Source organism: Hermetia illucens, chromosome 6, assembly GCF_905115235.1.
Source record: "Hermetia illucens chromosome 6, iHerIll2.2.curated.20191125, whole genome shotgun sequence".
In the NCBI taxonomy this organism is placed as follows: Eukaryota; Metazoa; Arthropoda; class Insecta; order Diptera; family Stratiomyidae; genus Hermetia; species Hermetia illucens.
In genome coordinates this window covers 30,642,043-30,666,329 of record NC_051854.1, presented here as the reverse complement: position 1 = coordinate 30,666,329, position 24,287 = coordinate 30,642,043, and the positions used below count along the sequence as shown (strand labels likewise).

Here is a 24,287-nt window from a genome sequence, read left to right as displayed (position 1 = left end):
TAGTGAGACTTTTCATTCATTGAATTTAACTGGACATGTGATGAGGCAATAAATTTTTCAAATATTCATATTAGAAGTCGGGAATCTTCTTTGATTTACCGTGAATAGAACCTAGGAAGGAGATTAGCAGTGGACAATGAGGTGTCCCTGTTCTTGTGGCATAAGATTGAAGGTTCTATTGACTGCTGGAAGTGGTGTCGGGCGTGACGCGCTCGAGCTCCGGCACTGCGAAATCCTGGGAAGTTCAAGGTAGTGTACGTCGTGACAAAATGAAATTTGTTGTTATGCTACCGCAGAATGCAATGATTTCAAAAGTGTATACCGCAGTACAAAAGAACTTGCATGTGATCGCAACCCTGTCGATGGGCGTGAGGAGGACCTTAGCGATCGACTCCTTATCCACGATGACTAGCAGCTTGAGCAGGAATCCTGGCGGGATCGGCTGCTTACACTGGATCTAAACGAGATGAATTTAAGGGGCTCTGAGAAGCATTATAATAATTCAGTGTATATATGAAAGAGATTCTCTGAATCAGCAGAATAAGAGGATTCATCTGTGAAGCTTGATGTACTTCAACAGGAGACCCTTAAAAGTTACAATGTAGTGTTAATAGAAGATTTGGATGTGAAAATGGATTCTGCAAGTGGTATGAGAACGGCTTGCAAATTTCGAGAATTTGCACCCCTCACCTGTAATGATAAATTCCATTGACTCCATTACCCTCTGCCTTTTGAATAAATGCAGTAATGATGGTGTCGATATTTGAATTAGTAACTGTCTTAAACCCGAAACGGTGCCTTTACTAAGAGAGTAAAGATGGAAAATTCTAAATCGTATTATACCTAATAAAGGATTGCTGGTGAACTAAACTCCAATTAGGGTATGATCCAGAAGAAAATAAACACAAGGGGATGATCCAGAGGAGAATAAACACAATTGCTTTGCGATGAGCTGCTTATGAAGGAAAGAATTGCAGTGAATGAATGACTCAAATTGCACATCTTTGTTTCGTTATTATCTATATTCCGTTCGACTATCATTTTCTTAAATGTAGCATCATTTGTCGGCACTCTTTGATTTAGTGAGAGAGTAGGTAGATTCCTCTCATGCTTTATATTGGTCTCAGAAACCCCAAGTCTTTCTAAGAAGCTTGCACTCTTCATCCATGGCTCTGCACCACGTAGTACTAAGACGAACCGTTCGTCGGGTATCCCTGCATGGCATCGCTGGTGTAGGTGTAGTGTTTAGGATAGATTTCTTGCAATGGCCACTTGGCTTAACTCCATGAGACTGAAAAAGCGGAGTTAAATTATCCACAGTAATTGGCGAATAGTGACCCTATATGTCAGCCAGCAAATATGTGTAGCTTAACTAAAATGTCCCGGCCACACGCACTTGGATGTTTCTATACTAGTCAGGCTCAGGAATATGGGAAAGTTCATTGAACATTTCAGCCGTTCTTACGTGGTTACAAAAAAGAACTGCGTGCCTTGTTCCCAAGCGTAACAGAAATTTCCAGCAAATAAGAATTGCGTCCATGGACGAGGTAAACCGCGGAAATAAGTAGGAAGGGAAGGGGGTAGGAAGAATGCTAACGATTATCTCTTCTACTATTCTCTGGGAAGTGTCCAAGATTTCACTTCTGTTTTGAAGAGCAGTCCGTATCCATGATAAATGCAATGATGTCGCAGTGACGACATGCAACCGATCATCATATGATGTCCTCTTTCGAGGTCGAAGTCAGTAGCCCTTTTCTTATGCCCATCCATGAGATAATTTTTAAATCTAGTACAGAACGCGATGTACTCAAAACCTATTTGACTTACGCTATTAGAATCGATTCGATGTCTGTCTGTCTGTCTGTTTATGTGTCACACCCAATCTATTCAGAAACGGCTGGACCGATTGTCACGAAATTTTGTGAGAACGTGTCGTCTGTGAATCCCTTTACATATAGCCAATGCGCCATTTTGTGTTGACTTTAAGGGAAGGGGGCTCCCCATGCATACAAAAGGGAAATGCAACTTTTTTTCACAGAATTTGGCCATGTAGGGTATCAAATGAAAGGGCTCAATTAGTACTTTTCGAAACTGGTCCCATATTTAATATTGAGTAAAATGTGGCTCAAAATATGATCACCAAAAAGTGTAATAGATCTCGTTCTCGGAACCTGTCTAACCAAAAAATCTGAAAAAAAGTGGTGTATCTTAACGAAATCTAGGTCTCAAAATACATCCCGTTCCAAAATCTGCACAAATAAAGTTAATAGTAGTATATTTCCACATTTTAGAAATCTAGACGGAAACGCCCCTTCAGATCATGCTAGAAATACAGCGGTATAAGGGATAACATGAGGCATAGCTCTGGGGGATTTGAAGGAAATCCAACTATTATTAACCAAGGTATAGAAAGTGAAACTTTTACATTTTATGTGAATTTCGTGCATTCTAAAACGTATATGACTTCATCAAAACATATCAATTCGTCAATACCACATCGAAGTGAGCTAGTAGGATTGGGGGCTCGCAGGGGAACATTTCGTTTTAGTTTTCTAATCATTTATATACCAACATCATTTACTCGAGACAGACATATGTATATATTTATATGTATGTATATGCTGGTGCTCAGAGGTGGCGATGAAAAAGACGGGGCGGGAACCCTGTCGGTTTCATGGGGGTTGTGGTTATGCTCAAGCGAGAAGAGACCTTCGCACCTCGGCGTGGTGTTACGTTTCAACACGGGTGCCGTACTCCTTAGTTCGGTAGAGATTTAGGTAGGTCTTGCATCCACCAGTATGATTGCTAAGCCATGCACTTGGTATAGACTGGTACCGTTGTTGCTTGTCTCAGCGGGGCTTTGATGGTGGTCACAAACTCAATCCGTGTCTTAAGAAGACCGTGGGATTAAGTCTTCCAGACAGGTGCTCACGTAAAACCCTCAAGGACTTAACTGTATGTATATGCTAATGAAGCTTTGGGGTAGTGCCTAATTCAGATAGATATATTTGTACATTAAACTAACGGTATTCAATATACGTGCAGCATATTGACATATGTATGCTTTTTTGCACGAAGTAAATCGGAAATATGCGTACGATTAATATATATAGGTGCATGTATATATACATATGTACAGTATTCGATAATAGGAAATGTTTGTTTGTTTAGGGTGAGTATAATGTCTATGGCTGTAACATGCACTTATATCTTGTAGCTTGAACCAATATGAAGTCATATATGAATGGAAAAATTTACGCAGAAAGTTTCTCACATAAGATGAACAAAGAACCTTTATACCCAAAGCAACAGCTTCTAGTATTCCGACTTGTTTTTTTGAAAAAAATATTTATTATTTGATTCTAACATTGTAAACTTCAAATATATTTTAATTTTTAAAAGTGGTTTTACCACTTTTACTTAGATAATCCCATGCGATTGCTGGAAATTTTCTGTTTTAGCATGAAACTATATTTTTCCATTTTTTTTTCTTAAATTTAAATTAAGTTTTAGGGAAAATTGATAATATCCATCTAATTATTTAAAAAAAGAGCAAAATTTACAAACTGTTGCTAGTACAGAGATCTTTCTGATCTTCTTTCCAGCCGCTTGAATTTTTGATGAGACAAAATTCCCTTAGTTATTGTGTTGAAGTGTCCGGATGGCTGAGTGGTTAGAGCACAAGCCTGTCGTACGGAAGGTCGTGGTTCAAATCTGACTGGTGGCAGTGGGATTTGTATCGTAATTTGACGTCGGATACCAGTCGACTCAGCTGTGAATGAGTACCTGAATCAAATCAAGGTAATAATCTCGGGCGAGCGCAATGCTGACCACATTGCCTCCTACAGGCTATCCTGCAGTGTACCGTTACGGTCTTGAATGAAGTGCTCTAACACACCTCAAGGCCCTGATCCAATATGGATTGTTGCGCCAACGATTATTTCCGGGTTATCGCACTCTCGGCAAATGCCGGATTTTACCTAATACTAGCACTAAGTACCAAAAATTTAGGCTCGGACGATCCTACCTACTTAAAAACTAAATGGGCGCTGGTGGTAGTGGCCGGTGATAGGTCAATGGGAGAATCCGTCGAGTACTCCCCGCAATATCGAGCACGTATGCAGAATGGTGGACTTCTGCATGGTTTGAACCAGACTGTGCGAAAGTCCCAAGACATCAAAGGAAGCCGTGAGGGATTTAGGTACAATACCTGTAGCTGACAATATTATGGGAACTACAACCACCCGCTCGACACGCCAAATTTCTTTGATTTTCCGAGCTAATGGCTCATAGTTCACCTTCTTCCCCACATATTTCCGTTCAATGTTGCTATTATGGGGGATAGCAATATCAATAATATACGCGGAGCAACCCGTTTTATCAACTAACAGTACGTCAGGCTTATTATGTGCAGTATGGCGATCAGTCAGAACTTGCCGGTTCCAATACATGCTGTAAGCAGAACTATCAAGTACTGCTTGCGGCTCATATCGGTAAACCGGACATGTTTTCGGGATCAGCCTATGCTTGTATGCAAGGTTTTGATGGATAACCTTACATACAGCATTATGCCTGGTAATGTATTGCACCGGTGCCATAACTGTACAGTAAGTGGAGTCAGCCCACAGTTTGCCTTACACACAACAAGGGACTCGCCTGCTCTTTGCTGTAAAAATAAGCGCGCAACGAGTCGACTTGGTGATGATGCTGTACCGCCACGTCAACCACGTCTCTACCTCCGATGTCACGAGGCAGGTTCATCCGCTCCACGGCAGACTTTGGATGATGCATTCGGAATTGGTCCGTATACGCCGCTGAACATTTTCCAGATCGGTCTTCATCCACGGCAATATTCCAAATGCATAAGCCAATGAAGGGATAGCGAATACATTCAACGCGTTTATTTTATTCTTCCCCGAGATATGCGATTTCAGCACCAACTTTACACGTCGCAGGAATTCGGACAGCAGAGCAGCTGGCTTCTAGTTGCTTGTCCTACAACTACCGAGTCGATAATGAGTTGCTCTTTGCAACCTCTTGATCCAATTCGGCAGCCCTTCTGCTCCTCGGACAGAATGTTGTTGGTCTCGAGGTGCGCATTGACCCTTCCACTAATAATGGCCGTTATGAATTTTTAGAGGGTTGGTAAGCAAGTAATCGGTTTAGTGTCTGCGGGGTCCTGCATCGTATCCTTGTTAGGGATAAGGGAGGTAATCCCCGCAGTGAGGAAAGGTGGAAATACCTGCGGCCGACTCTTGACCTCATTTATACTGTGTGCCAACCGACTGTGAACGCTGGTAAATTTCTTATACCAGAAATTCTGCACCCGATCCAGACCTGGCCCCTCCAGTTCTTCGAGCTGTTTATGGCTCCTCGAACTTCCTCTTCGGTAACATCCGCAAAATTCATGCCAGGCGTGTTGGCATGGCGGGTGCCTTCGGCGGTGATCCGCTCAACATGCTGGGCGAGTAACCCCCAAAGTCCACCCCAATACTCTTTCGTTTCCGTCACCGAAAACTGTACTGTCTGGACGCTCTGTTGGGATTCGTTAAGAGATCTGAAAAAGCTCCGCTAGTTCCTCGCGTATGTTGCATTCTGGACACGTCTGGAGTGTATTTCCCCATACCGTCGTAACCGACTACATATGACAGAAAGTTTCTGCTTTAGTGTGTCCAGAATTTCAACTACGGGTGTCTCACTGGGGATGGCATAGTTCCGGTAAACCATCTGCACTTTATTTCTCACCCGTCTGCTGGCATTGCAGTGCTGATCTGCATCAGTCTAGCAATGTCCTGCCTTAGTGAGTCCCGCCGACGTTCCAGACGAATTTTCCATGGTGGATCTCTTTGGTCACTCAAACCAGTAACACGAAAGCAAATCTTCTCATCGTGCAATCTGACAGTCGCAACTGCACCACAATACACAAGTGATTGTAGTTGCAGCAGCGACATATCAGCACACAGCCGAGATACAATCTCATCATTGATTTGAGATAGAATTCCCGGAGTTGCTGGAGATGCATAGAGTCTGGGAATACCTGGTCTATGCAAAGGATCCATATCCGAGAATTCTATACACGCTCTTTGGAATTCGTCCCGAACCTCAGCGAAAACCTCAGCTGGACGATGGAGAAGTACTGAAACTGTTGCCTGCAGTGCGGCATGGTGTTGTTAATGCCTCTGCCCCCATCCACTCTCGGTCACCAGTTTCCCTGATGACCACAAGTCGAACACGCCCCTTGATGGTGGCCGGGATTGTGTCGCTGCGAGTAATAAAGTGGTACTAGTCTACAACTCGCTGCACAGTCATGTGCGTGAATTGCGGGAAACGCTCGACGAATCTCTGGTGCAACAAGGGGCGGTAAGATGTTTTACCCCCGCCCCGCCGTTATTTCGTAGTAGGAGCAGATGGTAAAGAGGTCCATTTCTTCAGTCCACTTCATCCGCTGCCTACGCGTACCTACTGAAGTGGTTGCTGTAGATTGTGGCGAAACAGTTGCAGCAGGTGGAGCAATGCTCCTGGTAGTCGTGGCGCCTAGACGTTGAAACGCCTCACAACTAGCGGTTTCGACGCCGGGCTGTCCATTACGGGAGCCCGACCCAGTCGCCAATTCAGACGACTCCCGCCGGTTATCCGTACCGGACCTCTAATTTCTTCTTCTTCTCATTTTAGGTGGTGCATTTTATTCCTAGTTGTCAGGTGTGGGGATAGCCTCCTCAGTGAGTAATCTGCAAGACTGCAAAGTTCCTCCACTTTCCTCACCTACCCCCTGAGACGCTGCGGTGGCGTACAGCCATTCAGACCGAAGCTATCCATCCCTCCTCCTTTCACAATCGGGCTTGGGACCGAATTGTGTTGAAGTGATTCTTCAGTTTGGCTAAGTGTTTATTAACGGAACATTCAATTTATTCTACTATTGTCCTTGTATTTTAGTCTCTATGGATATCAACGTTGTTGAAATACTAGATAGCAAATCTCAGAATTTTGGATTGAGACCGATAAGGCAGATTAATATTGGATAATTTGGCAGAGCCCCATAGTTGAATCCCATAAGTCAATTCAGTCTTAAGCACCGATTTGTGGATCAATTTACAGTTAAGAAAAAGTGGTGACTTTTTGTGAAACATGCACTAAAAATTTTTGAATGGAATTTGAGTTGTTGATTTTTTACTTCTATGAGCCGTTTCCAGGAAAGTCTTCCATCGAGGTGTATCCCCAAGTATTTAATGTTATCCGATTAGGGTATAGCAAGGTTGTTGCTTTTCACTTGGGGACAATTTCCTTTCCGCGAAGTGAAAGCTACTTGCATTTACTTCGACTCTCTCTCTCTCTCTAACTCTCATCCTCCACATTTGGAATCAGATTTCTACTTCCCCTAAATGCGATTCCAGTTGCAGATAAGCTAGTTTTGGGTTTGCATGTGAATTTAAGATTGCGGTGTGGTCAGCAAAGGGAGCTGTGGCAATTAAACCGCTAACAGGAAAATCCTCCAAAGTACAATTTTTAGTTTTTAAATGTAAATAAATATTTCGGGAGCGACTTACCCTCTTCATCAGTAGTAGCTGAAGGGGGTAAGTCGCTCCCAAAATATATATTTACGTTTAAAAACTAAAAATTGTAGTCTAGAGGAAGCTAGTCCTTGTCTATCGATATTACCGAAACAACCAGAAAGTAGCCGTTTGATTTTATTAATAATACCTCTAGAAATACCGCTGTGCAATATCTTCTTCCTTCGAGGGCACAATTTATTTCTGATACCATTCCGTGCACTTATTCTACTCTATTGTGCTGTTTCCTAAATTTGAATTGGTGATCAGGTATAACATTGCTGTTTGCTAGGATTGGCAATATCTTCTAAGTAGTAGTTTTTCGAATACCTTCGATATTGTGGTAATTTGACTTATCGGTCTGTACGATATGATTTGGGTAGCATCCTCTCCAGATTTTGGAATGATTCTTACAATTGCATTCTTTCCACAATTTGGGAAATGTCAGATTTTCAAGAGCGCATTGAAGATATAGCACAATAATTTGAGGAGTTTTACTGGCAGTTGTTCCAACATGAAAGAAGTAACTAAATCATACTCTAGAGCCTTTCTAGGATAGATTTTCTCTTTAATGTTGCTTTCAACCTCTTTCAGGGAAGTTTGCAGGTGGCTCATCTTGGTGCTAATTGGACATCTGCAAAGTTCAAATGGTATTTAGAGATCGACTGGTTGAAATACTTCTTCCAAATTGGCTACGAATGCTTTGGCTTTGTCCTCATTACTTTTAATCCAATTTATAGTGGTAGCTTTTATCAGGGATTCTCTGAACGTTCGCTTTTTAATCTTTTTAACAGGTTCTACAACGGACAGTCACTGGACTCAAAGGTAGATATTCCGCCGAGGTATCATTGAATATCAGAGTCCTGATCTTCTAGAACCGCTGATTTAAGCTGTTTTGTTGTTTCATTGAGTTTGTTTCTTGCTTGGGGAACACTATGCAGTTGCCATCCCCTCCGTTTTCGTCTTTTATCCCGCAAAAGCTTTAAAACTGTTGACTAATAGACTTCTTTAAATTCGGCTCTCTACGAAGTATTTGGTATCGTTATAGAGACGAGAAATAAGCACTTCAATGATATCATATTTACTCCTTAATTAATTACGGGAGAGTGGTCTGCCAATAGATTGTAAATTATTTCCGCCATTGTACATTGGCGTGGTATTCTTTTGGAGACTCCAAAGTCGGTTAGGTGTGGAATTTGTTTGATATCAGTCGGCTGGTAAGCAGGCCGAATCATTCAAAAGTAATGTTTCTATTAACAACACAATGACGACTACACTACACTCAACTTATAATCAGTTCAGTCCGGCTGACAGATTTTATTTAAGAAATTAAATATTTATCCGTCCATCATCATCATCAACGGCGCAACAACCGGTATCCGGTCTAGGCCTGCCTTAATAAGGAACTCCAGACATCCCGGTTTTGCGCCGAGGTCCACCAATTCGATATCCCTAAAAGCTGTCTGGCGTCCTGGATCACGCCATCGCTCCATCTTAGGCAGGGTCTGCCTCGTCTTCTTTTCCTACCATAGATATTGCCCTTATAGACTTTCCGGGTGGGATCATCTTCATCCATACGGATTAAGTGACCCGCCCACCGTAACCTATTGAGCCGGATTTTATCCACAACCGGACGGTCATGGAATCGCTCATAGATTTCGTCATTGTGTAGGCTACGGAATCGTCCATCCTCATGTAGGGGGCCAAAAATTCTTCGGAGGATTCTTCTCTCGAACGCGGCCAAGAGTTCGCAATTTTTCTTGCTAAGAACCCAAGTTTCCGAGGAATACATGAGGACTGGCAAGATCATAGTCTTGTACAGTAAGAGCTTTGACCCTATGGTGAGACGTTTCGAGCGGAACAGTCTTTGTAAGCTGAAATAGGCTCTGTTGGCTGACAACAACCGTGCGCGGATTTCATCATCGTAGTTGTTATCGGTTGTGACTCTCGACCCTAGATAAGAGAAATTGTCAACGGTCTCAAAGTTGTATTCTCCTATCCTTATTCTTGTTCGTGTTTGTGTTTGACCAGTGCGGTTTGATGTTGTTGGTTGATTCGTCTTCGGTGCTGACGTTGCCACCATATATTTTGTCTTGCCTTCATTGATGTGCAGCCCAAGATCTCGCGCCGCCTGCTCGATCTGGATGAAGGCAGTTTGTACGTCTCGGGTGGTTCTTCCCATGATGTCGATATCGTCAGCATAGGCCAGTAGTTGGGTGGACTTGAAGAGGATCGTACCTCTTGCATTCACCTCAGCATCACGGATCACTTTCTCGAGGGCCAGGTTAAAGAGGACGCATGATAGCGCATCCCCTTGTCGTAGACCGTTGTTGATGTCGAATGGTCTTGAGAGTGATCCTGCTGCTTTTATCTGGCCTCGCACGTTGGTCAGGGTCAGCCTAGTCAGTCTTATTAATTTCGTCGGGATACCGAATTCTCTCATGGCCGTGTACAGTTTTACCCTGGCTATGCTATCATAGGCGGCTTTAAAGTCGATGAACAGGTGGTGCAACTGTTGTCCACATTCCAACAGTTTTTCCATCGCCTGCCGCAGAGAGAAAATCTGATCTGTTGCTGATTTGCCTGGAGTGAAGCCTCTTTGGTATGGGCCAATGATGTTCTGGGCGTATGGGGCTATCCGGCCTAGCAAGATAGTGGAAAATATCTTATAGATGGTACTCAGCAACGTGATACCTCTATAATTGCTGCACTGTGTGATATCTCCCTTTTTATGTATGAGACAGATTATGCCTCGTTGCCAATCGTCAGGCATTGATTCGCTGTCCCATACCTTGAGCACAAGTTGATGAACCACTTGGTGTAACTGGTCGCCTCCATATTTAACGAATTCGGCTGTAATTCCATCGGCTCCTGGCGACTTATGATTTTTTAGCCGTCCATCAGACACTGTTATTAAAATATCCTGGACGATCAGGTTGCCATGATTTTGTCATTCTGATTGACACCAGACTGATGAAATACTGATCGTGTAAGGTCAGTCAGAGCCTTTAGCTACGTCAGACCTTATTTTCCCTCCTTCTATCGCGGGAATGGCAGCTACCTTCCCCGCTAAAGCTAGCGTTCTATAACACGAGTCCACACGTTTTATAAAATGAGGACACACAAACTTCCATAATCCACGAATTTTTAAAATGAACTGAACATCTATGAAAAGATCCCGTCAGAGTTCTATTCAAAAAATGCCAGTGACTACGCATTAATTGCATGTTCCTGCTGAGAAAACAATAGGACGTAAATATGAAAGAGTAAACATGGGCCTACTCCAATTTTTCGATTTCTTCGTGACCTTTTTCGTGCGAACCTCATTATTTTAGGAAATTCAAGGGATCAAAGAAAATATTATTAATATTTTTCTACAACATAACCTCCGATGCGAAAAAATTAACGAAAAAAGGTAAAATAAAAGTCTTTACTGAGCCCGAATTATAAGAGAAACATGCATTTGATTATTTATTGTTCAATTGTTTGAAGGTAGACGAAACCCCTCGACAATCCTTTGATTACATCTGTGGGATTACATCGACGATTGACTTCGCAAATATTTCATTTCAATAAAAAAACACATGTCGAAGAAATGAACAAAATCCAGCCGTGGGTGTCCAGGATCTATCATTGCTGTTTTTCTATGTTGATGTTAGATTATGACGTTGCTGCTGATGCTGTTGTTGTTCATGTTGGCGGCACGGCTTCTGCAATTGTAACCTCTCTTCTCTGATATTTCGTAGATCCTCCTAAGGTTGAAGGATGTGTGTCTGCTGCTACTTAAGCTGGTGAGCCATGTAGATTTTAATTCCTTCAGCTCTTGAATTTGGCTTAGAAGGCCCGAGCTCCTCTCCAACCGTTTTGCAAGGCCCGAAATCCCCCCAACGACTCCCCTAGGGGCTTCATCTTTTATCTCTTGGTGTCCCTAAGCCCGTTTTCAAGTGTTATCGGATGGCCGCTGGCTGCTACTCGGATTTCACTATAATTTATGCTGAAACTACGAAAAGAATATCTTTTTCACAAAATAAAATCATCATGTATATCATTTACAAGTATTTATTGAACTTAAATTATCTCAAACATGTTTCTCAAATAACATTTTTTCTAATAAATAAAGAGTTTATAATTTAACTCCGCCATGTTATTTACATAGCATGCTGGTCCTAGTTCCAGATAAAGAAAGAGAGTTTGAGGCAACGTACTTTGTACTATCCTCAGTAAAACAAAAATAAAATGCTGAGATCAGTGAAAGGGATAAATAAAGTATAATTGGAGTTATGCCACTATGCTAAATGCTACCTGATATCTCTTGGTAACAGGTTTCGCGACAGGCCGACCAAGAAAATGCATCCAATGTCGTTAGAAACAAAATGATCTGGTTGAGTCATAAGTCTCGGAGAAATGCTAGGGCGTTCACCCCAGTCGACGGCGGTCGACGATCCTGTCGAGAAATAAGCAAGGGTTCTCAACGCATGGATGGCGTCAGGACGTAAGTAAATATTGACACCCTCAAATGAAAGGCCGAAGAATTCGCAAGAGTCCTTTGAAAAAGGCACATTGATATCTGCGCTCTATAGCTGCGATATAGAACTTGAAAGCGGTAAAAATGGCTATAAACTTCTTTTTTAAGGTTTTGTGTAAACACATTATTAAAATCGGTTTACTGTCTGTTTGTCTGTCTGTCCGTCACACGCATTTTTCTCGGAGGCGGTTGTAGCGATTGACACCAAATTTGGTAGAAAGGTGGGAACTGTGAACGCTCACGCATATAGTGAGTTACATCCTTTTACGTCGAATTTAAGGAGGGCCCTCATACATGCAAAAGGGGGGTGTAAATTTTTTTTTTATCATATATAGTCATGTGAGGTATCAAATTAAAGGTCTCGGTTAGTACTTTTCGAAGTTTTGACATTTGTTGAAAAGGGGGGTTGAAAGTGATCATTTTTTTAAAGAACCCATTCTCAGAAACTACCCAACCGAAAAATCTAAAAAAAAAAATCAGGGGGCTGCCACTATGTGGTGCCTAGGCTCTGAAATACCCTCCATACCGATACCTGTTCAAATAAAGTTAATAATAGTACATTACTATAATTTTTAGTAATTGACAGGAAAACTCCCCTTAAGTTCACCCTAGAATTACAAAATCCAGCAATGTAGGCTACAGCATAGAGCATGATCCTGCCAAATTTGGTGAAAATCGCACTATCACTAACAAAGTTATACTAGGTTAAAACTGTCGCTTCTCTGCAAATTCAAGACTATGAATGTCAATATCACTTGAAAGTGGATATTTTCACATAATATATGCATATTTTACATGCTACATGCTAATGGGACAAATGCACACTCAAATCTCTTTATAAAAGAAATACAGAAAACCTTTCATACCTGAAGCGTCTAGCTTCCGGTTTCCCGACTTGTTTCATAGCCTCAATATAGTGTTGGCATTGCCATCTTAGAAGATTTCCGTGATGCCATTAAAAAAGTCGAACGATTTGACGACCGGCTGATGAAGCTCATCAATATATCACCTGATCTCACTATTCACTTCTTCACCAAATAGGCACCAGATGTTTTCTGGCAACTTCTCGATGCAAAGACCTGTAACGTGCCTGCTTATGGCTATATCATCATTGGAGGCGAGTTTAATGATCATATGGGTGAAAATGCAGACGGCAACAGGTTCCATGAGGAAAAAGGATTTGAAACACGCAATGAGGTTGGGGTTCCAAACGTATAGTCGATAAGAAGGCGACATTTTATCACCATCACTGACTGCAAACCCGTTCCTTATGAGACTGCACCTTATGACACTGCACCACAACATCTACCGTTGATTGCTGTCTTGCTAATCAAGTTACCGATTAAACAACGTGAGGAGCGTACTGGCCCGCCGCGTAACAAATGGTGGCGATTTCATGAGAAGAAAGAAGAAATGATCTCAGTCACGCGATTACCAACATTACGAATGTGGAAGAGTCGCGGAACCGAGTTAAGGACACGATCCACAAAGCGGCCTATGCAACCATCGTGATCACCAAACGGTTCATCAACCGAGATACTTGACTTTGGAATGAAAATGTTGAAATGAAGGTCCGTGAAAAGAAACGCCTCTACCACAAGTTTCTTGACTATAAAACGCTCGCCAATTGGCAAACTTATAAGAAGGTCAATCGGGAAGTGAAGAACGCGATCGCTGTCACTCGAACGGTTCATTACAAAGACCTTTACAATAAACTGGACATTCGGAATGGTGAGTTAGATCTGTATCGACTTGTAAAAAGCAGACAAACGCACAAGATATCGAACACTCCTGTTGCATTAATGACAAGAGCGGTACTTTACTTACCCACCGTCAAGCCGCGACAGATAGATGGCGAGAATATTTCGAGCAGATTTCAACTGAAGAATTTGTCCATCCTCCACTCCCTCAAGCATTGCCGACATTTGGAGCAATTCCACCTGTCAGCGCAACTGAAGTCGAGGAAGCAATAAAACGAATGAAATTAGGGAAAGCAAGAGGACCTGACGACATCGCATCTGAGCTCTGGAAAGCGAAGAGCTGGAACTTAACACTGTGACTCAGTGAATTCCTCAATCGGATTATTGAGGAAGGCGTCCAATCCGGTTGTTGTCTCACACTATGAAGAATTTTGAACTCATTCTTGACAACCGTATTCGCGAAATCGTTAAAATAGCTGTGAATCAAGCCCGGTTTGCCAAAAACTGCGAAACTACTGACGCAATACACGCTGAGCGATGAGCTCATAAAGAAACACCGTCAGAAACGTCGCCCTCTTTACATTGCATTTCTGTATCTGGAGAAAGCGTTTGATTGTGCCACACAAACTTATCTTGTACGACAACACCTAGTGCTAGAAGAACTCGTACGTTCAATTGATCTACCACGATCCGGAAAGGAAAGTTCGAAGTGTGGTGGGTGTATCAAAACCGTTTCGTGTCTCGGTTGGCGTTCACCAAGGAAGCGCCCTCTCACCACTCCTCTTTGTTCTTGTTATGGACACTGTCCCATGGGACATCCAACTTCCAATGCGCTATACACTGCTTTATGCTAACGTCTAATAGTAAAAATTATATGAACCTCTTATCCAAAAATGGAATGATCGTCTCATGCAACACGTTCTCAGATTGAATCTGAATAGAACTAAATTTGTTCGACCGGTGGCAATGATTTGCCCAGAACTGAACAATTTCAATGCTATTAGCTATATAACCTGGATGAGGTGGCATTCCACAACTGGTTCTTTGTGGTCGACGTAAACACGAACGTCTCAAATCTAAAATTTACCCTAATGCCGTCCGCCCTGTCGCCCTCTATGGTTCTGATTGTTGGCCAACCATAAAAAACAATGAACGGCGTTTCGCGAGAATGGAGACGAAGATGTTGCGTTGGACTAGTGGCGTGGCACGTATTGATCACATCCGAAATGAGGATATCCGCGATCGATATGGGGTTGCACCGATCGCGGAAAAATCGCAAGAGAGGGTCTTCGCTCACCTAATTCGCGCTAAGGAGAATTCACTTAAGTAAGCGAAAAAGGGCCCGAAAAAACAGTGGCTGGATGGGGATTTGAAAGCCTCGCGATTGCATGCAGATCAAGTCTTTGATAGAATCAAATGGCGTAACGGATCACGACGTTTGTGAACGGGACAAAGGCTAAAGAAAAGGAGAAGAGGTTCGGCTGTATAGATATAGTTGATACAGATGTATATAGAGCTGTGATAGGTTAGTATTTTTTAGATTATAAACTCTTTATTTATAGGAAAATATGCTATTTGAGAGATAATTTGAGTTCAATAGACTCAACAGCATTTACGAGTTTGCGAGTTCACGTGTGCCAATGGGGACATGTGATTTCGTTGTAGCAGTTACCCGCGTGAATTTGGGTGGGTGTGGCGGGTATGGCCAGTAAGCCTTAATGGATAATGTTAGAATTTGTACACCTAACAGCGCCATCTTCTCGACAAACGATGGTTGGGACAATGTAGGTGGAAACATAGGATAATTGGATTTAGTGAAGGTTACGACCTAAGGTAAGATAATACGGGGATATTTTCAAGATAACCACCACAATTGTCAATGAGTGGCGGGCGAATCAAACGCATTACGGACTGGGCAATTCATTAATTCTAATAAGTATAAAATGAATAGTCTTTTTTTAATATAGGGCCCAGTATCTTGATTTTCAACCTTAGTTCAAATTATATTTTAAGTCAGAATAAACGTTGTTTCAGATTACCGCAATAGGCAATAGGAGAGATGTATAAATATGAATATAAAGTGAGTTTTGTCCAAGAAGATGAAAACACTTAGGCAACGATATTGGCATTCCAAACTACGGAAAATAAATTCAGATGCACAGCGTTTTCGTTTCATTTTTCAAATTTTCTAGTAGAACCATTGAGAGCTTTTTGGGGCGAATGAAACAGAAATAATGTTTTAAAAATCTATTACAATTTGAAATTGAGATATTAATCTGACATCAGTCAGCTGTCATCTGTCATCTTGTGCTTGCCGGTGGATCGGTTTATGTTGTTCGTATAGTTCGAGCGAAATGTCGTTTCATTTGAGTACGAAGGAAAGGCTCCTTCTCCTGATAGATGACATCGAAATTATTGCTAAGTATAGTGTGAGGAAATTCGGATGAGGAATTGCTTTGAAATCAAATGTTTTGCAGGCAACTGATAGAAAATGCGATGACGCCGAAACATTTGCGAGTACCTGCCGTGGAAACGACCGCACTTGTTGATCTGCTTGTGTCGAAAGATGAAGAGTTCCGGTCAATGCTGCAGCTCGCGGCGGAGCAGGAGAAAATCGAACAAAAGATGAATGCCTACAGGGCTCAAGTTGAAATACAGGTAGGTGATGAGTGGGGGATTGTTGGCTGGGTTTAATTGAATATTCTTCAATAATTTCGAAGTTATTGTCATCACCCACGCTGATTTACATCTGAGTTGTCGAGTAGAGCTCCTTACACCAAAACCTGATGGAAAGCCAATTATTTTCCCCTCTACAATTGTCCACCAACCCACCTGTGCTCCTTGAAATCTTGGTCGGATGTAACGCCGACGACATCGAGTTCATTACTATAATCAGCGGAAAATTGCTCCACATGGATTTCTATTCATTGGTTTGCTTGCATGCAAGTCTGCCTTTATTTTCGTGTATTTCTAAAGATTCGATTAGTTCATGACTTATATTTGCTATTTCCTGTATAATGTTCGTTCTGTTCAAAATCTATGGATTTTGATCGGTGCTAAAGGAAGTATCCACGGAATACCCGCTTATGAACGAATTTCACGTTTTCAGTCATATTTTTTGTAACTAATTTAGAATAGTTCCAAGTCGTTCTGCGGTTTTGTCTGACCTCAAGCGATCCAGTGTGCAAGCGTCGTTTCCAGCAATTTTTTCGCATATACCGTCCTGGCCTAAGTCATCGTTCCAACTGTCTCCTTTTTTACCACAGATATTATTCTAGTAGACTTTCCGCGCTGGATCATCCCCACCCATACAGATTAAGTGATCCGCCAAACGCAACCTATTGAGCTGGATTTTATCCACAGTCAGGCAGTCGTGGTATTGTCCATAAATTTCGTCGTTATGTAGGCTACGGAACCGTCCATCCTTTTGTAGGTTGCCAAAATTCTTCCGAGGATTCTTTTCTCAAACACGACTTAGACGTCGTAATTTTTCTTGCTAAAAACCCAAATTCTCCGAGGAATACATGAGGACTGGCAAGTCAGCTGCCACAACAAGAAGCGCATTTCATCGTCATAGCGGTTACCGGTTGTGATTTTCACCTCTAGACAGGAAAAAATTATCAAGGGTCTCAAAGTTGTAGTCTTCTAGCAATAAAGATATTGCTCTCATTTGACCAGTGCTATTTTATGCTGTTGGTTCTTTGGTTTTTGGTGCTGTCGTTAACACTATGTACTTCGCCTTGCTTTCATTAATATGTAGCTCAAGATCTTCCATTGCCTGCTCCATCTGGATGAAGGTAGATTCTGCTTCTCGGGTTGTGCTTCCCGTGATGTCGATAGCGTCAGCATAGACCAGCAGTTGGGTGTACTTGAAGAGGAAGATGCCTCTCGCATTTACATGAGCATCACGGATCACTTTTCCCAGCACCAGGTCAAAGAGGATTCACGATAGGATGTTTCCTTCCCTTAGAACGTTGTTGGTGAGATTGATCCTGCTGCATTCATCTGGTCTCGCATATTGGTCAGGGCCAGCCTAGTCTTTTTCTTCAGCCCCTGTCCCAATCACAAGCGGGGTCGGCTCGTTGTGATCGGCTTCGCCATTTGGCCCTGAGTGAATTCTCGTTGGCACGAATTGCGTCACCATAACATCGAAGACGCCTCTCTTGCAATTTTTCCACGATCAGTGCAACCTCATAACGATCGCGGATATCCTCATTTCGGATGTGATCAAAACGTGTCACGCCACTAGTCTAACGCAACATCTTCGTTTCCATTACTGCAAGACGCCGTTCATTGTCCTTTATGGTTGGCCAACACTCAGAACCATAGAGAGCGACTGGCCGGACAACATTGCGGTAAATTTTAGATTTGAGATGTTCGTTGATACGTCGATCACAAAGAACACCAGTTGTGGAACGCCACTTCATCCAGGTTGCGTTAATGCGTGAAGCCATTTCATAACGCAGTTCTCCCTTGGCTAATAGCGTTGAGCCGAGGTATTTAAATCGCTCAGTTCTGGGCAGATCACTGCCGCTGACTGTGATTGTGCCTGTTTCATGGGGATCGGTCGTCAAAAATTCAGTTTTGTTAAAATTCAATCTGAGACCGTGTTGCATGAGGCGATCATTCAATTTTTGGACAAGTTGCTCGAGATCATTTTTGCTATGGCAAGCAAAGTACCGTTCTTGTCATTAATGCAACAGAAGTGTTCGATATCCTGTGTACGTTCGTTACTGCTTTTAGCAAGTTGATACAGATCTCTTTCGCCATCCCAAGTGTCCAGTTTATCGTAAAGATTTTTGTAATGGTTAGCTCGGGTGACAGCGACCGCTTTCTTTGCTTCCCGGTTGGCATTCTTATAAATTTGCCAATTGGCTGGTGTTTTATCGTCGAGAAATTTGTGGTAGAGGCGTTTCTTTCACGGACCTTCATTCCAACATCGTCATTCCAAAGCCAAGTATCTCGGTTGATGAACTGTTTGGTGACTACGATGGTCGCATAGGCCGCTTTGTGGATCGTGTCTTTCATTTGGTTCCACGATTCTTCCACATTCATAATGGTCGGTAATCGTGCGAATGAGATCGTTTCTTCTTTCTTCTCACGAAATCGCCACGATTTAATGTGCTGCGGGCCAAAGCGTTCCTCACGCTGTTTTATCGGTGGCTTAATTCACAGGACGACAATCAACGGCCGATGTTGAGGTGTGATGGTCCCATAGGGAACGGCTTTGCAATCAATGACAGTGGTAAAATGTCGGCGTCTTATGAGAATATAGTCGATTTGCGTTTTACTGTTCCTCATTTGCCTTGAGTGAAGCCTCTTTGTTATGGGCCGATGAAGTTCTACGATAATAATCAGCAACGTAATACCTCTATAATTGCTATATTGCGTCATATCACTTTTTTTATGTATGGGGCAGATAATGCCTCTTTGTCAGTCATCAGGCATTGATTCGATATTTCCCACATTGAGCATAAGTCGTTGAACTGCTTGGCGTCATTGGTCGCCTTCATATTTAAGCAGTTTGGTCATAATTCTCTCAGGTCGGACTGTTTCTGCCATAGTTGCTGGTATCAGTATATGTCTATCGTCTTCAGTTGATGGACCTCCAACTCGGCCATATTCTAGTTGTGGGGCAGTTCATTAAAATACGCAAGCCATGGATCCAATCTGCCCATTCGGTCGGAAATAAGATTTTCCTCTTTGTCTCGACAGGATGAGCATCGAGGTGTGTAAGATCTCATCTTGTTGACTTGTTGCTAAAACTTACTCCCTGCACTATGCGAGTTCACCGACCTGTTGGTTCTTCTAGGCTTCCTTATTCCGTCTGTGATGGCGCTTTTCCACTCGACGAAGTTCATGATAGATCTCTGTACGTGCCGGTGCTTTGATAGTGCAGTATTCTTCCATTTCAAAGTATGTTTATGATCGTATCACTGATAACGTTCTTTAAGTGGTTGTCAAGAGCACTTATCACACTGCGGAGGACGTTGTTATGACTGGCTTCAGCATTGAGTCTCCTATCTTTATTATTTTCGTTTGACAACGCAGGTCACACTTCCTCAACATAAAGTAGATGATAACGCGGGGAAATGGAATTGGGACCAAATTAGTGAACCCCTTGGTGTCCAGCAAGCGGCCAAATAGTAAAAAGCCTCTCCGCCTGATCAAAGCGAATCCGGAATTGACAGACTTGGGCGGTAGTGTGAGTCGTATCAGGTGAATGCAGAAATGGGATCTAATGTTGGAGTTAAACAAATCCAGCGAAAAGTCAACGGACCAAGAGAAAAAGGTGCTAGGAATAGCAATCGAGTACAAGGACTTAGACGAGCTTACATCACGGGAGGGTATCTGCGTTGCGGGAGGAATGGAACGATTTAATTTTATCGGAATACAAGAGAGTGCGGTAAAGTAAATGAAGAAGGCATATGAGGGTACACACGACGCAATTATTAGCACGCCAGTGGAATCATCGGTTAAATTGATTATCTCGGCAAGGTTGGGTCATGTGCCAATTTAGGAAGCAAGTGTATCTGAAGAGATGCTTCAAATGTCTGGATTTCGATCACTTTGCAATGGCATGCATTAGTCAGCATTTCTTTTTCTTTAGCCTTTGTCCTGTTCATCAGCGGGGTCGGCTCTCTCGTGATTGATTGTGGCATTTTTCTCTGTCATTTGCCTGATCTGGATGCTGGCACGAGACTTTTAAATTACCATCCAGAGTATCAAGCTATCGACCGGCCTTTTGGTCGTTTACCATCGACTTCAATGTTCAGACCAATCCTGACAGGTGAATTAGCGCAAATCATGTGGCCATACCGTCGAAGGTTGAAAAGGTACAGGAAGTGAGAGGGGATAGCAATGTAGACCCACGATGGGTGTTGTGCAAAGGGAAAGACAGAATGGACGACCGCCTGGTGGCAGGTGTCCGGCATATATGAGTGAGGAAAATCGTAGGACTAAGTCAGGTGGATGAGTTTTACCTTAACCATAGCGAGAACTCAAGGTCTGCTTTCGCGGATCATTCATGAGTCGAATGTAGAAGTGACAGTAACTTGCGAACCTGCATATGCAAAGCTGCATTTTAATGCTGCATAGGTGAAAGACCCATCTGGAAAGGCGGGGATAAACCATACAAGCAACAATGAGATTCTCGGAAACCGGCTTTGTACGACCCTGCTACTGCAATATTAGCGCAATATGAGAGGTCAGAACGTGGGATGCACGCCCACCTTCCGAGGTAGAAGTGGAACGGAGGATTTTTTATGGCTTGCTTCACCGTTGACTCTCACCTGATTGTCAGAGGGGATTCGAGGTGATGTTATTCAAGCTCGGAACACCATGCCATGTCTGAGTCTATATTGGCTTCCTATATGCTATTAACAAATGGTCAATTTGATTGAAAGACGTCCCGTCTGGCTAACCACGTACTTCTAATAACCATTTCGTGCAGCACTGCTAATTGAATAACTCGCTGTCTGTGTTTTTATGTAAGTTTTGAGAGCCAACATATCGTCTGAATTGGCTGTTAAAATCTCCATGCATGATTTTGATATCATACCTGGGACATGCTTTGACAATTCGTTCTACTGCCTCGTAGTAGGTGTCCCTTTCCGACACTGTAGTGTCCTCTGTAGGGGTGTGTACCTTAATGAGCTTATATTTCGATATTTGTCGATAACAGCAGGTTCCATTTTTTGGCTAACTAAGAAACCTTCTCCGAGCACATATTATATATGGTGTAGTGGCTAGAAAACTGGTTCCTGTTCAACGTTTCTTGTAACTCTGTTACATCAACCTTATATTGGGACAGGTTATCAGGTAGCTGCTGAGCAGCATTCGGTCTGTAAAGGGAGCGCACGTTCCATGAGAAAATGCGCAAATCGTTAATCCGTTGTACTTGTCGGGTTCGCCGTTGTAAAATCCATCCTGTCCGAGACTTCGTAACATCAGTTGCCCGTGTAGGGTTGTCATCCCTATCCAACCCCCAACCTGGAGGACCAGTTGGTACATTTTGTCCCGTTTTTAGGCGCGGGAGACTCGCCTTCATCCTTCTCCGTCTCCGTCTGTCTGAAGAAAGAACTCCCAGCGATCACCACGTGGAGGTGGAGGTGGAGATAGGGTGTGGTAGTAGAACTGTTGGTATTGGTTCAGAAGGATTTCCCAGGTTTCATGCTTCATCGTGGGTACCAATTCACGTTTCGTCTTGGGACCTATACTACCACTGTCTGTGAATTACTGCCAAAATTCATTGCATTTTTCATAAAAAAAATTTTGTCTCCAGTATATTATTAGAAACTGCTAAATTTTGTATGAATAACTGTATTAGGAATGTTTCTTGTCTATATTTTGCAGGATCGGGAGATAAATCAGCTTCAAAAGCAATTGAAGGAGGCCGAACAAATATTATCAACAGCCCTTTTCCAAGCTCGCCAAAAGCTAAACAGCATTGCTCGCGCTAATAAACGTCCTGTTTCCTCGGAAGAATTGATCAAATATGCCCATCGAATAAGTGCATCGAACGCTATTTGCGCACCGCTGACTTGGATGCAAGGGGATCTAAGACGCCCTTATCCTACTGACATTGAAATGCGAGTGGGGTTCTTGGGAAAGTCAGATTTGAATGCAAATGGACATAGCGTCACACAACCAAATAATACGAATGATATTCATCGAAGTACTGGTGAAGTTCCCGCGGCTTCTCAGAATCAATTCGCTTGGCAACTGGGCGAATTGCATATGATGGGCGGATCAGGAAGTTCAGTGTCACTAGATACACGAGCTCATAAGGAGGCGTCACAGGATGATGTTGAAGTCATGTCGACAGACAGTTCAAGTTCAAGTTCTAGTGATTCACAATGATTTCGTTTTTGGGTATTGATTCTGATGGGCATATTGCTCACACGTTTTTTATGTAAGTTTAATATTAAGATTATCTATTCACCGCAAATATATGTAGTTCCAAAAGAAGTTTTGCATTGTTATCGAAATTTTAATTTAAGATTGCATGGTTTGAGTTTTTTTTCGTTGTAGGGTAGGTGAATGCATTTACACACAGTGTTAATTCCCGGTTCGGTACGTCGACGGACTACCAACTAAACACCTCTCCATCGCCAGAGAGCTAGCCTGGAACCGCTTGTCACATTACTTCATTTGCTTCTAGTTTCAATTTGCCAATATAGTTGCCACTCGTCTAAGGTGCGTTGTCGTTCTTCACGAGCAATCACCTCCCTTGGCTTTTCTCCCCTACGCTTGTAAATGGCTTGACACTACTTAGCAAGAAGGGCAAAGGGTATCACTTCCGCGATCACCATCACGGCTGGTTCAGGGAGAGTGCGATACGCAGATGCAGATGCCGCCCGGAAAGCTCCTCGTCTCTGTATTTGCGCGATACTCTTACGACATACCTCCTTACCAAGGGCGTCAGCCCATACCTCTGTGCCGTAGAACAGGACAGACTACGTCGCCTGCTAGACGTAGGACCCCCAATATTTGCCATTAGCCAACTTAATCCCGAAACTCCAGCTGCAGCCTTGTTCGCTGCTGCTTTGATTTGTTCAAACAAGCTCACCTTCGAGTCAAGAGTCAGCCCGATGTACTTTACCGCCGGTTTTGACTCGATTGTCGACTCGGCGGACGATATGGGATGCAGGGTCGGAATTCTCTTTTTAGTCAGGATGACTACTTCGGTTTTTTCCAGGGCAAGGTTGAAACCATAAGTAGTCATCCATCCGCTTACCCATAAATATCTCGAATTTGCTTTGCGGCTGTTCGACAGTGCGTCCAGCAACAAGCCCCGCGACATCATCTGCATAACCGACCAGGCGCGACTCTTCTGACATGCCGAGCTTAAGTAGGCTATCATAGGTAGTGTTCCAGAGGTTCCGCCCTAGGATGAATCCCTGTGCTACCCCCAACATAACCTCCATCCTCCTCTGAACCTCCAGCAGAGAGTGGTTCTTCAGATAGTTCCTCAATGTCCGTAAGAGATAGTTCGGCACGTGGAAAGTATTGTCTAGGGTGCCTAGAATGCCTTTCCATCTTACGGAATTAAAGGTGTTTCTGACCTCAAGCGTTAGGAGGAGCACCACCCGTCGAGTTGGGCGGCTATCTGCCTCCGCTCGTCGAACGGCATCCACGACTTGCATGACAGCATCAACTGCGGACCTCCCTGCTCTAAAGCCGAACTGCCGGGGAGATAAATCTGCGGCAGCCCGCATCGCTTCAGCGAATCTACTTCTGATGAGCTTCTCGAGCACTTTTCCAGCAGCTTCAAGCATACATAGTGGGCAGTATGAAAACGGTAATTCGGGGTCATCTTTCCCTTTGTAGATCAGCGCAAGGCTCGCCACATTCCAATGAGCAGGGAAAATGCCCTCTTTCAGGCAGGCGTTGAATGCGCCGAGCAGTAGGTCTGACCGGTGTTGGGATACCAATTTGTATACCTCTGGCGCCTACTTATTTTTCATAGAGAGGACTGCCTGCTCTAACTCTTTTATAGAATAAGACAGGCCT

General features: G+C 43.1%; 1 protein-coding gene across 1 annotated transcript; it reads left to right on the top strand.

Annotated features, from left to right (window-relative positions):
- The first annotated feature begins 16,047 nt into the window (after window positions 1-16,047).
- On the top strand, window positions 16,048-22,742 carry LOC119659361 (mediator of RNA polymerase II transcription subunit 4). Its single transcript, XM_038067412.1, has 3 exons — window positions 16,048-16,194; window positions 16,250-16,430; window positions 22,128-22,742. Exons 1-3 carry the CDS (start codon window positions 16,127-16,129, stop codon window positions 22,632-22,634), a joined length of 756 nt encoding a protein of 251 aa, XP_037923340.1. The 5' UTR covers window positions 16,048-16,126; the 3' UTR covers window positions 22,635-22,742.
- Window positions 22,743-24,287: the final 1,545 nt, after the last annotated feature.

What these genes read in the sequence shown, in the direction of transcription:
- LOC119659361 (XM_038067412.1), top strand. Translation starts at nt 16,127, where the DNA reads ATGTCGTTTCATTTGAGTACGAAGGAAAGGCTCCTTCTCCTGATAGAT. An exon ending in GACATCGAAATTATTGCTAA is followed by an intron (nt 16,195 to 16,249) that starts GTATAGTGTGAG and finishes AATGTTTTGCAG; the next exon opens with GCAACTGATAGAAAATGCGA. An exon ending in GGGCTCAAGTTGAAATACAG is followed by an intron (nt 16,431 to 22,127) that starts GTAGGTGATGAG and finishes TATATTTTGCAG; the next exon opens with GATCGGGAGATAAATCAGCT.